Source organism: Anopheles coustani, chromosome 3 (assembly GCF_943734705.1).
Source record: "Anopheles coustani chromosome 3, idAnoCousDA_361_x.2, whole genome shotgun sequence".
NCBI classification, from domain to species: domain Eukaryota; kingdom Metazoa; phylum Arthropoda; class Insecta; order Diptera; family Culicidae; genus Anopheles; species Anopheles coustani.
In genome coordinates this window covers 13,578,585-13,596,228 of record NC_071288.1, presented here as the reverse complement: position 1 = coordinate 13,596,228, position 17,644 = coordinate 13,578,585, and the positions used below count along the sequence as shown (strand labels likewise).

The following is a 17,644-nucleotide window of genomic DNA, read 5'->3' as shown; positions in this document are numbered from 1 at the left end:
ATTAGTAGTTGTTTCGCTTCACTTTCTTCGTCCGAATCGCGTGATGGGACGGTGTTTCGGACCGATTCCCTGACTCGATCATCCCCAGTTCATGCCAGTAGTGGCCGAAACTATCATTTCTGCGGAGGAAACGATCTTGACGGGCCCGAAACGGAAAGACGAAACAAACGGAAAGAAGAGAAAAAAAAGTCCAGCAAATCCAAAAATCCCCCACACTTGGCCCACCAAACGAACTCCGCGGGCGCGCAACGCCCCAAAAGAGCCTACACCAATTAACCGGCATAACGAGGATCAAATTACTCACCAAAAGCCACACTCATTTGTTATTCACTGAATCGATCTTGTCGCACCGGATGAAAAATGTCATGAGCATATCAATAAAGCAATAAAATCCCAGCGCTCCACCATGATTGCTCGAGGTGGGGTGGGATGGTATCGGGGGCGGGAGGGCCAAAGGAAACACCCCATTTTCACTCAATCCTCTCTTTCGATCCGCGACGGTTCGGACACCGGAGGAAGCAAACGGGTTGATGATGATGATGGTGATCATTTCCTTCGGCTTAAGTGTGGGTCTTTTGCCGAAAACCAACAGTATACGGCCTATAAATGACGCTCCCAAAACCGGACAACGCTGACGATCGCAGGGGTTCGGTACGGAGTCTCATGCATACCCACAAACGGCGCGTTCATCTCCTTCCGAATGGCTAGGACTAGGAAACCTACGCCTCCGACCCGTTGGCGCGTTGCTTTTACAGTCCGGGATCCCGTTCCAGGTTTTGTCTTCGTCCGTGGCTCGCCAGTTTCCTATTCCGCAGACGAAGGTATAAGGCGCAGTCGATTAGATGCAATAAAAACTTAATTTGATTAGATATTTATATACACGCCGTTCGCGACCGAACGCGCGCGCGCTCCGGAACCACGTTGTTGCGTAGGTTTGGCAGATGACTCTCGCTCGGGGAGCTTAGATGAAGACTCATGTTACTGCTCGAAAGATGTAAGAGACGTATTCTAGGATGGCAAGGGGTAATGTCTCAATTGGTGACACCCCGTGGGGTGCATTTACTTGGCCATTTCGGTTGGCAGGATGGTGTGGTTAGCGCGGGGGGATCGTAAGGCTGTTGAATGGTTGAGCAACATGTTACTCAGTGCATCCAATGGCGCACAACAGTGTACATGTTCAAATGGTACCACACAATGATCTGAATGCAGTTGAATTTACCTTGATTGATTGATTTTTAACAAGAAGGGAATATGTTTCAATACGGACACTGCTGATTGATGTTGAAAACATTTAAGAATGTGAACTAAATTAAGAATAATCTAAAATGCACACCTAGCTGGTTAGAGTCGAAGCTGGATGAATCGTTGACAAACCTCATTCGATCCGATTTATGAGTAAATGATTTGCTCCCTGTGCCTTTATCGCTCCTATTTGCCCCTAACTCCCTGCATCTCATCGAATGTGGGCGGCTGCGTGGGGCTCTGCCGTTTTACAACCTGTTTACCAGATCGCCGATCGGTTTGTTGTAGCCCGTAATGAGCGGTACATGTTGCGCATCGGTTCGCATCGACCGTAATTCAGCCCGGGATGGACGCCAGCCACGGGAGGTTTCGGTGGGGTCCGGTGCATGTTTGTACTTACATCATCCATTACCCGAGGTACGTGTTGTTGGAAGTACTTCGGTCACGGCTAATTTAGCACGAACTGTACCACCCTTGCAGGGAGTGCGAGCGAGCGTCCCTTCCCGAAGAAGTGTGTTATGTTGGTTTTACCCTCAAATTTAATTATACGCATTTTTGTGCATGTTCTGTTTTTAATGACCACATAATTAATTCATATTTTATTGTTCTGACCACTCGTGGGGCAGAGAGGAGGGGCAGAAAAAAGTGGTACATCGACTGTGTATGTGTGTATTTGCTCTGTTTTGTGGTTATTTCCTCGCCTTCCGTCATTATCGTCCCGTTGATAACCGAGGGGAACGCTACGTGAGGGGTGGCGTTTGCATAACAATTACACCCTGCCGTTAAGATGTCTTTCCGGTTGGCACTCCCGGCTTCGCCAGCGGTCTCGCCAGGGAAGCAGGTGCGCATCGGACACATTGTGCAATGATGTCGCTACAATTTGTGCTGATGTGAAAACTGCTGGAGGTGGAAGCTTTTCGCATGATTTTCATGTCTCTCCTGGTGTATAATTATTGTTTTGTAAATTAGATTAGAATCAAATAAAAAGAAAATATTGAAAAAGATTCGTTCCTTCGTTTATTCCTTCAGAATGCTGGCACTCGTTGTTTTGTACGATTTTATATCAATTATTCAAAAAAAAAATAATAAAACAAACTTAAACAATCTAAAGTTAGTCGTTACTTTTTGGCTAATAAAACAAATTTTATGCATGTTCTAGTAACATAAAACACTGAAAACCCCGATAAGACCATGACTGTCTAACCTAACGCCCGAATGGGCATCAGGATACGAAAATCCACTGTAGTTTTCGTACCATTCAGCATTCCAGGGCTTCGTACGAACCGCGTATGGCTCGATGTATGCAATTAATTCGTTATCAACAATTTTGCTCGGTCGTGCCTAATTTGCCGAAAAGCTGGCACAAAATGGCACAACGGAAAGCCTGCGAAAGGCAGCAAGCAGCCCCGAAAAACCACACACCAGTATGATTAATGACACGGTTGATAGGGCATTAAACCGGCATGTTTCTGCATGGACCGACCGACATCGATCCGGACAACTTACTCGCCGGTGCCAGGTCGCGGTTCGAAAGCAGCGGAGGGACGGGAAGGAGTGGGACGTGTTGCAATGGGTGAGTTTTATGATACACTAATATTTATCTTAATTATCTCTCCCTGCCGGGACCCGGGTGTGAGGCGAAACCTAAGATTGACCCTTCGCACGCTGGCTTGTTGAGTTTGCTGTTGAAAATCGAATAAAAACGCGTCGTGATCGCGATCAGTCGAACCTTTCGAGGGGTCACGGGACTCGGGCAGCTGAGGGAACCCTTTCGATTTCCCGAACCTTTTGTACGCCGATGATCCATCATGCTCCAAATCGGCCGCATTGCGCCGTTCATTAAGCGCCGAATCGCCAACATGTGATGCGGCACTGGGAAGGTCTCCCTCCTTCGCCGTTATGCTACTTTACGAACCAAGCGCCAACAAATTACCACCGCCTTTACCCAGGTGCTTCATTTGCATAATGGAGTTTATTATTGCAGTTGCACGGATGCACCTTTTTTTCTTATGTTAGTGCTCTTCTATGGTGCCCTCGTTTCGTCCCATGCCTGCTCGAATTATGCACGGGCAGCAGTATGCTCACATTGTTCTCAGATCTCTTTGCCTTCTGTACGTCTGCCTTCCTTTTGAACGTCCACCATCCAAAACTCGTCCGGCCACTTATCACTTGCCAAGCTTTGGTTCGGCAAACCACTATCATTATCGGCCACAATGCTGCTACAATGGAAAGCCACACAGGGTCGACAAAGAACCTGTGGAGCCACTGCGAACCATGGCGACGCACCCACCATTGGTGAGAAGACGCGGGGTGAGCAGGGGAAACAATCTCCCTTCAAACCGGTGTTCATTACGGCGTCAGGTTGTTAATTAACGATCGTTTTGCGCGAAAACAGCCGCCACTCACATGATCGCATGATCGGCGGCACCAGACCCCTCCGGTTACCGTCATCGGATTCACGCATCGATCGATTGATGTTGTTTCTCCGAATGTGCATTTCGTTCAATCGACTACAACAACACGTTACCCTAATGTTAGGTTCGATTTTCAATAGTGTAATTGTAGAATCTTTGATCTGACGATCGGTTCATCCGGTTAACAACGCACTTACCGAACATGGTGTATTAAAGCTGCATTTACGTGTGCTTCGGATGTTTCGGACTTGTCTCACAATCGATCTCGCTTTCTTTAAGCAATGAAGAGATGTTAGAAACAACGTATGCGCATTTGTTCAAAGTTTACCAGTTTAGTGCACTTTTAGTTAATGATTTTTTTAATTACTTCTTATGCTACAAAATGTGTGCTTTAAAAATTCGACAACCTAAGCTCTCATGCTATTTACGGATATTTACGCGTGAATTTTGAGCCTTCTGCGCTTCATGTGAACTATGCATAAGACAAGCGGCTGATTACTATGCAGTGGTCTTGCTTTGTAAGTTTACAACAAAACGGAAATTTCGATTGCACTAACCAAGAGCTCAGTTGGAAGATTGGTCTGCAGTAATGTTTCTCTCAGAGTACAGAATATCTCTATATATATTGTTGCATGGCCTGGTTGTCTATTTATTCACGTGAAACATCCTTATAAGTGACAAAACGAAGGTATTTTAATCCTTCTATTGCTAATCGTTCTGTACCGTTTGTGTCGCATTTTGACCCCAAACGTTCGACTCAATCCAATCGATATAGTACGACACCTTAGTGTAGATTGACGTTACTACATTGTAACAACTCGTACCTCGAGATGCTATGCCAACTACATACGAGATGCAAGGTTTAGTTGCGTTTTCCGGCATCAAAGCTTCTCCTGAGAATTCATCACACGAGTAAGTTCTGACACACAGTTGACCATCGTGTAGACCATCCGGGAAATATCTAGAGCTTAAATCCACTATGGTGCATTCTTCAACCGATAATTCTTCTAGTTGTAGCTTCATCAGAACACTCCCAACTTTTCTGGACAAATAATCTGTTTCAAATCCGGTGGAAATGTAGAGGGAGAAGCTTCGATATTCCGTGTCCCATAGACATGCCGGTCGAATGACCCTCGATAATGGCACCTTTTGTACTAGCTTCAGTATTGCAATGTCGTGATATGCTTTACGGGCCGAATATTCTGGATGCATCAATACGCTTTCAATGGCCACCTGAACCTCGTCATTGGATTCATTTTCGCTGTCGTGTATCCCAAGTCGAACCACTTCTGGGATGGTGCGCTGGATGCAATGGGCTGCAGTTAGAACATGCTGATCACTGATTAATGTTCCACCACATTTAAACTCGTATTCGTCTTCCTTATCTTCTTTGAGGTAGCCCAGCAATGCATGGTGCGGAATCTCGCCATTCCGTACAACGTTATCTTCATCGACCGGTCGTTCGACTTTTGTGCAGTTTTGAACCGGAGAAGATGTAATTTTTCGGTACTCTTCGCACTCTGAAAGAATGGAAAACAAGGTAGGCATAAAACGATTTCATAACCAACTACGCATACTTACTTTGCACGGCAAGCCTTTGACCTTTGATAAAGAAAAAACAAAGCATTACTTTCTCACTTATTGATGTCGAATAATTAGCTTCAATAGAACTTAGCTTAGATAGAACTTACCTTCAATAAAACTTGTAATACTGCTGCAGCTCAAAAGCAGAATCAAACCCTTCCACATTTTCAATGGTTTTCTTTCACATCAAAGGCAAGAAACGTCGATTTCCTTCCTAGAAACCACTGGTAAATGACCTCGGCAGAGCTTCTGTTTCACGCGATCCTCACACTTCAATGGCTATGCGTTCACTGACAATATTGTTTTTATACTGATATTTTATATAGTCGATCTAGGATTGTGTGAAGCGTTCACAATCTACCGTGCTATGGGGATTCCCGTCTTATTTCGTATTTGGTGCGTGGTCTGCTTAGACATCAAGGTTATGTAGGGTTATCAAAGTTATCAAGAGTAAACGTTATCAATCAAATGTATACATTTATAAGCTCCCACAAGCAGGTGTTTTGTAACGCCAGGAAGAACTGTTGATGCATTGGAGGAGGTTTGGAGTATGCTACATTATAAATGGGTTCATGGTTCAACAAGGCGAGTAGTTGCACCTTGACTTTAATAATTGTACTATGATTAGCTATTCGCTTAGCAAATTAAAATGTTAACATGTTAATTCATTCACGGAAATTATACAGCAGATGACTTGAAAATCTTATTTAGTATTCTTTGGCAAACAAGAAACAACGTAGTTTCAGGTGGAAATGTATGACGTACATACTCTAGGACGATTTTTCGTTTTGGAGTCTTTTGGTGACATTAACCGCTCAAGCTCTTTGATATTATTCCATTCCGAACCAAGCGTTTCGTAAGTCTTAGCTTCTAATTAGGCTGAACATTCTCTGGGTCACAATCTCCTCAATCCAAATCATCTCAATCTATGGAAGACACCCCCAACGCAAATTCCAACACGTGTTCCCACCTTACTGGACGATCAAATTACTTACGTAAAAGAAATGCGTCTAAGAATACCGATCGTAAGATGGCAAAGACCTGCTGAACCCCAAAACGAAGCACGATGCCGTTTTGCGTACAAAACATCACACAATGCGTTTTGGACACGCAAAACGGTTTATTCGCAGGTTCCATCAAGGCGCTGAAGATACCTTGATCAGCGCTCTGATGATAGCTCAACATGCCCATTTTCGTAACTTGGGTTGCCCTAAGATCCACCTTTGTATCTTCTAGCTATGCTGGCCCTGGTCCACGCACAAATCCGTACAAATGATCAACGTTTCAACGAGAAATTTATTATCCCTAACAATCAGCTTTGAATTGCAACACAACAACATTTAGATTATTTTACCATGAAATAAGACCATGTTTCGGATATTAGAAAGCACCCCGTTTACTTTTGAATACTATCACTTTTGTACTGTGATGTTACCATGTCCTTCATCGATTTGGCTATGGTTTTCGGAAGAATATTTTTTTCATATCATCTCTATCAAGCTCTAGCAAGTTCGCAATGTCCAATAAGCCATAGCTATGAATATACGAAAGTCTTATCCGTTCTTATATCATTTAAAAAAATTAACATGACTTTGTAACAGTAAATGGTTTGAACCACCATGGCGTGCATAACTGCCAAAGTAAATTGCTTCACTATCAAATTTATTTATACAATCCTGTTCCTTACATCAGTTCCTCAAACATTTCATTATAAACAGATTTAAAGTTCCCAAAGTTCAGGATCAGCTTCAATTTTTATGTTCAATATCTCTGAGTCTAACATTTAGTGCAAGTGGTCTTACTTCATAAATTTGCAACAAATCTACTAAATGCACTAACGAGCACCAAAGTTGGAAGATTGGTCTGCAGTAACATTTCTCTCAGTCCATAGAAGATCTAATCTGATCGTGTTCTACCATCGTCAGTCTAATTGTACAAGTGGATTTAGTAATAAACACTCATTAACACAACTGTTTGGTCTGGTTGCCTATTTATTCACGTGAAACATAAACGACACAACGAAGGTATTTTTATTCATCTGTTGCTAACCGCTTTGTATGTGTCAGGGTTAGTCGCATTTTGGCCCCAAACGTTCGCCTCAATCCAATCGATGTAGTACGATACCTTAGTGTAAATTGACCCTCCTTTACAACATGTGGTACCTAGCGATGCTATGCCAACTACATACGAGATGCAAGGTTTCAACGCATAAGGTACAGGTTTCGGCATCAGAGCTTGTCCGGAGAATTCACCACACGAGTCAGTTCTGACACACAGTTGACCATCGTGTAGACCATCCGGGAAATATCTAGAACCTACAACCGCCATGGGACATTCTTCAACCGATAATTCTACTAGTTGTAGCTTCCTCAGAGCAGTTCCAACTTTTCCGAACGGTTCATCTCTTTCAAATCCGGTGGAAATGTAGCCGGAGAAGTTTCGATATACCGTGTCCCATAGGCATGCCGGTAGGATGAACGGCGAATATTTCACCTTTTGTGCCAGCTTCAGTATTGCAATGTCATGGTACACCTTGCCGTGCGAATATTCTGGATGCGTCAAGACTCCTTCGATGGCCACCTGAACCTCCGTACCGGTTTCTTTTTTTGTGTCGTATTCCCCAAGTCGAACCACTTTTGGGATCGTAGGGTGTATGCAATGGGCTGCAGTTAGCACATACTGATCGCTGATCAGTGTTCCACCACATTTAAACTGGTATTTGGCTTTCCTATTAGTTTTGAGGTAACCCAGCAATGCATGATGCGGAAACTCACCAAACCGTGCAACGTTATCGTAAACGTTTGGTAATTCGTATTTTGTGCAGTTTTGATACGTTTTACGAAGCACTGTTAAATTTCTCGAAATATGTACTACTGGAGTAGATGTCATGTCCCAGTACTCTTCGCACTCTGAAGAAATGGAAAACAAGGTAGGCATAAAATGTTTTCATAACAAACTATGCATACTTACTTTTCACGGCAAGCTTTTGGCCTTCAATAAAGAAAATAAAAAGACAAAGCATTACTTTTTCAGTATTTCATGTTAAATCATTAGCTTTAACCGACTTTTTCTTAAATTAGAGTTAGCTTGGACTTAAAGAGATCTTACCTTGAATGAAACTTGTAATACTGCTACAGCCTAAGAGCAGAATTAATCCCTTCCACATTTTTGTATTTTTTCTTTTACATCAAACGAAAATCAAAATCTCGATTTTCTTACTAGAAACCACTGGTAAAAGCCCTCGGCAGTGCTTCTGTTTCACGCGATCCTTACACTTCAATGGCTATGCGTATACTGACATTTTTGTGTTTATACTGATATTTTATATAATCATTCTTGTTTTCTATGAAGCAGTCACAATCTAACGCGCTATAGGGATTCCCATATTTTTTCGTAATTGTTGTGTGCTCTACCGAGAAATCAAGATCATGTACGGTTATCAAAGTTATCAAGTGTCTTCTTCTTTCTTTCACTATGCGAGTCGGGGTATATCCTCCTACGTTAAGTCGAACGTTTGTTCCCTTACTCGTACTCAGAGGCATACCGACTCTGACACGAGCTCCTATACAGGGGCTCGTGCTGTAGGACCGACTGTGACAGCCATATGTCCAGTTATCAAGTGTCAAGGTTATCAATGTACACATTTATAAGCTCCCACAAGCTGATGTTTTATAAGGACGGGAAGAACTGTTTTGATGCATTGGAAGAGATTTGTGGTGTGCTACATTATAAACTGGTTCAAGTTTCACCTAGACGAGTCGAAACACCCTCATGAGTTTGACAATAATACTTTGATTAGTAGTACGCTCAGCAACTTAAGATATTGAAAACACTTATTTTAAGAACTGTTTCATGGATTACTTGAAAATCTCAAAAAACATTTACCTTCTAATTTAACATTTTTTGGCAAACAAGAATCAACACAGCTTCAGGCGCAAATACAAACTGACATATTGGAATGCATTTTTGCAGGTAGATGTTGCGTTTTGCAGTCTTTTGATGTAAATAGTCATCTTGTTAACACGTCTTGTTAACATCTTGTGTTAACACGTTGCATACCAAGCGTTTTAGCACAATTTTTTGTACAATTTTTTAAATTACAATTTGTTTATAATATTTGTTAAACCGGTTGTTTTCGAAGGCCTAGCAAAAATTTAGCTTCCCAAAAAATTTATATAAAATATTACAATAATTTTTATGTTGCATTTTCATTTATTTATGGGTCAAAAACTTTTTAGAACTAAAACTGCTGTAACCCATATTTGGGTGACGCGGTACAGAATGTGTTAAAGACGCCCCCAACACGCATACCAAAGTGTTACCACCTTACCGATCAAATAACTTGTCCGTCATCTCGCTCCGAAGAACACAACTCGTTGGCCAATGAGGAATACGCCTACGAATACCGATCATAAGATGGCGAAGACCTGATGAACCCCAAAACCCAAACGGACCACGACACCGATAACAGGACATCGTGTTAAATGACTACACCATTAAGATATCTTCATCTGCTAAGACAATCGTTAGCGTGCAGCACGTTAAATGAATGAATGTTAAATACCCTTCACACGCCGGTGGTGATGGTAGTGCGCGGGGTCGGTGAGTTTGCCTCTGATGGGCAAATGAAGCGTAGAGTATTCCGATTTCTGCTTCGTCACCAATCAACACCCGAGGTCCGGACAACGCTGAAGACCCGGTTGGCCCATTAATCCACGTCGGGCTCGAAAGGGGGCGACGATCGCAGTCATCTGCCACAAATCAGTCAGCGCTCGTGACGCCCTGGAGGACCGAGACCGTCCTGGACGATCCAATCGTAAAGATAACAAATTACGCTCCAATCAGTTTTTGAAAATTAATTTTGATTTTTGGAGTCGATTCGTTCCACCGATTTGACTAGTGGTCAGGTCTGGGAGGAACGGGACGAAGCACGAACTTTAGCTATGACCACGGAACTCCCGGAGCTCGAATTACGGTGTGTCAGGTAGGGCAACCCATGGCATACAATTGACGCACAGATATGCTTTGTTGGTCGATTTAATCAAGCTTTTATGTTGTGTATTTAGCACACAGTCTTAAAGTCTTGTCTTCCTTTTTAAAGGCATTTTTATTAGGTCCTAAACTTTGTACAGAGTGTATGTCTAATACAAATAATAGACATTATTATTTACGATTAGAAAATTTAGTATTTCAAAAGGAAAGCAGCATTCAGTTGTACTAAGAAAAAAAGTGTAAATTTTATCCCTGTGTTGTAGGAAAAATATAACTCTCCTCAGCAAAGTTAAAAAAGGTGGTAGTCATTAATCAGAGAGAAATATTTCGATCATCATCGTTTTAATGAACAGATTTTAGAGGAAAACCAAAAAACGACCAACGACACTCATTTCAATCAACCAAGATTTTGGCAAAAACACTTTTCTCATCCCATCGCCTGACGAACGTTTGCCATTTTTCGAAAAGTCATCTGTTTCATCAACGTTAGCGAGTCGCCACAAAACGGCCAACTGAGCTGATCGATGCTGAAGTGTTTTCACACCTTGCCTCAGCGCCGCAGGTAGCCCCGCAAGAGGAGGTGACCGGGGATTAGGCAGCAGGAAAGTTTCCCAGCATCCTTTGCCCACATTTCCATGACAAACAGACGCACTCGATCATTGGGTTCGGGCGTAATCGATACCGCTCTTAAGCGCTTGTTTGGTTTAACACCTTTTTCTTTTAGCAATGGTTGTCACCCGATCCCACTCAAGGGTGAGAGAGTCAAGAGGGATTTATTTAATTGTTTAATTTTTGCAAAGTGTTCCCGTGTAGCGGCGGGAATGAGTGACCTCACCTTCAAAACCCGGCTCAGTTCTAATTGAGTGTGAAATTGAGTTTTCGTAAGCCAATCGATTTTTGTGCTGCCCTAAAACAGCAGATAAAATAGGTTCCACAGTACGGGCGGCTGAATAAAGCCCATTTAAAAAACCCCTCGCCAACCTCGCGACTGTGCGATCGTCCGATCCTAGTTTCGAAAGGAAAGTCCAATGGCGGCCCAAAGTGCAAGTGCGAACGGCTAAAAACAACAGCCTCCGGTGATCGGTCCGCACAGCAATACAGAAGCAGCAAATCTTCGGACCATCGCTTGCTGCTGGGTTCGGCAGCTCGAGCCCTTTGGTCGCCCCACCGTCGTCCTGCGAACGAGGCGAAAGAGAACGGGCCGGCCGGGCAAACGGCACTAAGCCAAGTGGTGAGCTAAATTAGCATAAATTAAAATATAAATTGCTTGTCGAAGCCATGAGGCGGTGCGAAAATCGGTTTGACCATTATTTTTAACGGCCGATTTAAGGCGAAATCTTTCGCCGAACGCGATAAACGCGCGGGCACGGCCTCCGGAGGTGTGGGGCGGCCGAACCGAGTCGCCAAGATTGGTTCCTTGGCGTCCCTTACGTGCACAAGCCCGGGTTTGAACGTTTTTTCCCCCCTATTTTTCGCCCAGCCGGATTGTTTGCGCCAAACTGGGGTTGGGTGCGGGAAAATTGCTCCCGGCCAGGAGAAAACCCCGGTGTCAGTTAACGAGGTGCAGAAGTGCGCTGACAAGGACCGAGAATGTGCCGGCGGGCACTTACCGTTTGCTCGCTGGAAGTCGCTGCAGCGGCAGAGCGATGGTCTGGAACTATTTAAAGTCAACAAAACGACGCTCTTAAGCCTAATTCCAGGCACTTCGAGTGCACTTTCTGGAGCGCTTTCCACGCAACCTCCACCGGTTGCACTCGTCACGCCCGCCATTCGGTTTCCTTTGGTGCAGAAAAATATGATTGACTGTTCAAGAGTGTCCACGGAGGCCCTCCCTCCCGACGCGGAGGATCATTTCCAGGCTGTTTGCTTCTCAATTTTCCCTTTCGCCCAGCCTCATTGCTTTCGCCCTGATGGAGAAACCTTTATTATCCTTGTCCCGGTGTCGGACGTTTTCGTGACATGGTGTTCCCTTGGGCGAAACCTCACGTCGCAGTGTGTTTGCTCCATGGCGCCCTCATTTTTGACTCACCACTTGCATTCCCTGCTCGGGCACCATTTGCACGACGAATGTTAATTTCTATTGCTTTCCGTTCTGGCGCTACGGCTCGCGAATGATTTATTCCAAAACGTTTCATCACCCAGTGTGGTTTAATTTTATTGTCTCCAAAATGCACACCGGGCTTGGCGCAATGATTTATGGCCCCGCATGGACGAGCGAACTCAAGCAACGCGTTTCGACGATTTCGAACGAGAAGAAAGAGTGAGGGTGAAGATGTATTTGCATAGATAAATATTTACAAAGCATTAAAACAATGTAGGCCGAAGAGCGTTGCAGTGCTGCCCGTCTTGAAAATGTGATTGATTTTATGATACCTTCTTTTCTTGAGGCGGCGTTTGTTGTGGCGTTTGTTTGTTGAGAAGAATTGTGACGATTACAAGCGTCATATAAGTATTATTTATATGCCGTATATAAGGTGCACAAACTGAGTAGTTCAGCTTCTTTAGAAATAAACGTCTACAGTCAGTTACCGGCTGAAAACTACATCTGATACCGCACTGTGTCCATTCAATAATCCTCATTAACGGTTAAGTATTTTACGTTTCATCTGCGTCCGGCTGGTGTTTGTGAAATGACAGGGTCGTAAAATAAGCATGCTTCATCCGATAAAGCGACAATTACGAGATGCTCACGAGTGAAATCTGATAGCGGCGATTGGTCCCGCGAACGCATACAATTTATTAAACAACCCGCCGCCTACTCGGGGCTCGCCAAGAGAAGGGTGGTGCGTGAATATGATGCTAATTGATTCGTCTTGCAAAACCAATGTGACAATGTATCGGTTAAGGCGGGGAAGATTGGCGATACACTGGTTTGGACGTGGCTATGGAGCCTTTTAGCCAGTGTTGTGTCAAGTAGCTCTTTTAAGTGCGCAGAGCTGAGCTACTTCGCTCAATTTGTGGTGAGCAGAGTGAGACACTTAGCTCAGCTAAGTGTTGCATCGACGTATCTCTGTAACATACTGAGGGGGCTTACTAACTCAGGTGACTCAGCTACAACCAGCTACTTTGCTCACCTACGGTTCAGATAGCTCATCTACTCAGGTAGCTCTACTTCTTAGGTGGCTCACCAAACTTTGTTGTCTCCAGCACAACAGCTTAGTTAACTCAGTTGTACTCTGTGGCTCAGTTAACTTTGTTATGCTGGTCGGAATAAAGCTACAGAGTTTACTGAGCCACCAGCAAAAGTTGGTTTACTGACCCACTACCAGAACTGACATTGCAGCTGAGTTTGAGAGTCACCTGAGTAGGTGAGCCACCTAAGTAAGTGAGCAACCAGTATGCTGTCACTATAGTTATTGTTTCAAGTTGGTGGTTCAGTGAGAGGCAGTGCCAGGTGGCTCACCTGCTCACTACCCATCACTACTTATAACCCACAAGGATGATCCCCCACGATTCAGCGGATTGTGTTTCAGTGACGGTGTCGAATGTTAACCAACGGGTTTGGGCGAAGGTTTGCACCGGTCGAAACCACGGACTGAAGCTGACCTGAGGTCCTGTTACACGTTAATTAATTTGTTTGGGTATTTTGTAGTCGGTCGAAGATTCACCCTCAAGCTTTGGCTGCCTTCTCGTAAAGAGACCGGGTATCGGCTACGTTCGATTGCTGGCCGTGTCCGTTCGGTGGCGTTGAAATTGCGTGTCTGGTAGTCGTTCTGAGCTGAAGGCGAAACCGAAGTGATTACTTTACACTCAAATCATAATCAAAAGTTTATTGTCAAGGAAAAATGATCACTGTATGTTGTATTGAATATATGATGCAAATACATTAACATTTGGTTTTAAAAAACAGCAGTATAATCGATCTGTTTTGAGTGTTACATGGTTGAATCATCGTTAGTTTAAAGACTATCAAAAGTTATGTTATTTGTATTTAAGTGAATTTGGATCAAAAAGTAATGAATTTTAAAGAAATAAATTGATTTGTTTAAGACTTGAAAATTCAAAAAAACATTTCTAACCAAGTCTTTTTGTACAGTCGACTTTCTTCTTCTCTTTGATCTACGCTTCACTATTGTCATGTGTACATTTAAACACCTGTTACAATTAAAGTATGGTAATTCATTTCGAACACTAATTGAACATTTTGAAACCGCGAAAAAAGCAACTCTGTTGCTTTCCCCTAGTTTTCTTCTTTTCTTGTTAATTTTTCATGTGCTATTCATCGTACTTCATCTTCGTCCAAACGATGATGCATTTCATGTTTCGAAGCAGATTATTTTGCCTTTGCCAAAATGTTAAGTACCATTTCTTCACGCTACACAACACGGCGCTTTCAATTTATTAGCGAGGTTAACAATTATAATTAAGTAAATATATTGATTTTCGTTTACTGCATCATCGCTGCCGGGTTGGTAAGGCGTGATTACGGTTCCCATCGCAGATGCGTAGGAGGAGACACACACACACATTTGATGGAAAGTATTTTCGATTACGCTCCGGGCGCTGGTAGATTGGATGAAAAATCCGCTCAAATTACCCTGCAAACGACGGTGTCGCCGATGGGCTGGCAATTTTGTGCAAAATTCACCACTTTTCGATTCGGGCAGCCAGCAATTGGGACCCCCTTTTGCGAACGAAATGAAACACCGCTGCATTGCAAATGGCAAATGGCGAGGCGAGAGGAACTTATTATAATATGACTCCTTTTGCCACGTATCAATTATTTAATATTTATAACTTCAAACAAATTTACCAGCGTAATTTATTACGTACAAAATATATATTGTGCAATAAGCGAAAAATAAATAACCTCCCAAATTGATCCCTGCGCCACCGGTCGGCCTCCCTCGATCGCATGCCCTCCTGCACCTTGTATAAGGAGCTGAAAACTGCGGTCGATTTCACGGGTTTTCGTGGTGCCCTTAGGGTGCACAAGTTTGAAGATGCATCCCAGGACGGGGCGACGCGCGGACCTTCCTCCTAAATAATGAACGAAGAGAAAAACCTCATTTCAAACTGTCCGATTCCGGGCACCGGGCCCTCGGCACACTTGGTGAGTCCATTTATGCCAAAGTGGGTTTTTAAAAGGCAAGAGTAAACGGCTGCCAAACTACACTCGTTCGTGTAGCGCCGAAGGAACGGGGGTAACGTTACTTCCATGCAAACCGATAATATTCATGGCAGGCGAGTGTGGTGGAAAAGTGGCGAAAAATAATTTATTACCCTAACAACAGCTTGAAATTATCGAAGTTTAGTTTTCGACCCGTACACGCCTCCTTTCCGCAGGAAATGTGATAAAGAGGCCGTGTGTGCATGTGTATGTGTGTGAGTGTTTGTTTGCATGAATTTCCTCACGCAGAAGAAATGGAGAAAAACGACGAATGCTTCATTATAAACGAGTGTGGAACGATCGAGATGATCGCGGGACCGATCTGGGGTGCGCTAAGCTCATCCATCCGGATTTTGTAGGGAAACAGTGTACGGACTAAGCTCTCGCGGGAAGTTCCGGTGCATCATGTGGCCATCGAGCTGCAAAGATTACCGATAAAAAGATAAATTGCCTCAAACGCGATTGAAGTGAACCGGGGAGGAGTAGTTGGGCTGGAATATTTTTTTCGGAAACTGGATGAGAAGCTTTTTTTTTTAGCCAGTTTTACTGTAAGTTTGAGCATTTTATAAGTCGGAGTCAGCGTATTTATGGTTTAATATTTTTTATCAAATAGAAAAACAATATTTGTTTGTTAAGTTTTTATTTATATATCAAGATTCAGTGATGCCTCCTTACTTTTAAATATGAACGCACTAACTTCTTAAAAATTTCTAATTTATAGAAATAAAAAGAAAACTTCTACCATATTTCTCCACACACGATTTTGCTGAGTTGTTTCTGTGCGCGTTGAACGATTTGTTTTCTGTTTAACTAAACAACCCTTCTTTTTTGCGGCCAAAATTTGCCATAGAGTTATATTTATCGACAACGGGCCAAAACACAAAACAATACCTGCCGAAACCCTTAGCCGCCCGTCATAAAATAATTCACCACGGTCGGCTTTCCACGTTCCAGGGGTTTTGTGCGATCGCGTTTCTAATGTGTGATCGCTTAACAGGCACATTTCGAAATGAATCCATGATCAAATAAATTATGCCATGATTTATGACGTCATTTGTGCGACCAGGAATGTGCAAAAACTCGAAATACAAAAGTCGAAAACCAAGAACTGAAAAACCTTCTGCGTTGGAGACAGTCGCTTCACGAAAACCATGCCAGTAGCATTGGATGCTGTGTGTGTGTGTGGATGTAGGGAGCTTTTTGTTTCTCTGCACCCTTCAGCCTCCGGGTGCATTCAAGTGTTTACATTGAATACGCGCTGGAGGCAGCTTTTCGTTTGACTTATCGTTTTTTTCCTTCTTATGGTACCTGGCCCTTCCGAACGCTGCGACCGGAACGATCGGCTTAAATCCCGGAGGCAATTTAGAATTTTCACAATCAAATTTGTACTCCCATTCATTTCAAATTGGATATCGCGGACGCATTGGCAGGCAAAAAGTTAACAAAAACTCCGTAGGGATGGTGGAAAAGGGGGAAAGGGAGAAGAAGGTGGGAAGAAAGGAAACAACAAATATCAATAAATGAGGGTTGCCGCATTGAATGGAACAAAGGAAGTTAAAGTCGGTGGCGCAAAAGTCGCGAAGAGACGAAATGGAATCATAAATTCGGCTCCAATCGAAGCAGAGGGCCCGAAAGGAGCCAGTGATCGAAGGGTTCGGAATAGGGGGTTCGAGTTCCGGCAGAAAGGTTTGCAACGAAACAAGAGCGGAAAGAAAATATCCTAGCCATTGGGATTTTGATTGCGATTCGATGGCTTGAAGAAAAAAATTAGTGAGGGTAGAAACATTCCATCAAATTGACAAGTTTTGGAGTATAAATTATATTTTTAAACAATAATAATTTTAAAAAAATAACAAAGATAGTGAAACACATCTTTTAGACATAAAAACAAAAAGTTAAATTCAAGTTCTACAAAACTTATCTCTGAGAAGCACGAAAACAAAAATTAAAACGAAAAAAATCAATGTCCTTGTTATGTCCACCCCAATGCTCTGAAGTTCAACAATAAAAACTGAACTGGTTACAAAAACCAGGACTACTTCACATGCGCCTTATTCTAATATTTTCTCCTCCACTTTTCGCAAAATGGAGCACACCCCAAAATGCACTGACAAGGACACCGCCGGCGGAGAGATTAAAGTGCAGCGATTACATTTGTGCAACAAATTATGCATTGTATTATGACTTAAATTGGAATCGCGCTACTGAACCCATTGATTGGCGCAGCCTTCGTTTGGCTTGCCCTCGCTCCCATGCCGAACCCCGTCGACGGCAGGCGACGGTTCGACGTTTGCGCTCGATT

At 43.2% G+C, this 17,644-nt stretch overlaps 1 protein-coding gene across 1 annotated transcript; it reads right to left on the bottom strand.

Moving 5' to 3' along the window:
• Positions 1-4,315: 4,315 nt before the first annotated feature.
• On the bottom strand, positions 4,316-5,373 carry LOC131259270 (serine protease snake-like). The gene is made up of 2 exons (XM_058260722.1): positions 5,238-5,373; positions 4,316-5,176 (listed from the first exon to the last, which is right to left on the bottom strand). Exons 1-2 carry the CDS (start codon positions 5,281-5,283, stop codon positions 4,365-4,367), a joined length of 858 nt encoding a protein of 285 aa, XP_058116705.1. The 5' UTR covers positions 5,284-5,373; the 3' UTR covers positions 4,316-4,364.
• Positions 5,374-17,644: the final 12,271 nt, after the last annotated feature.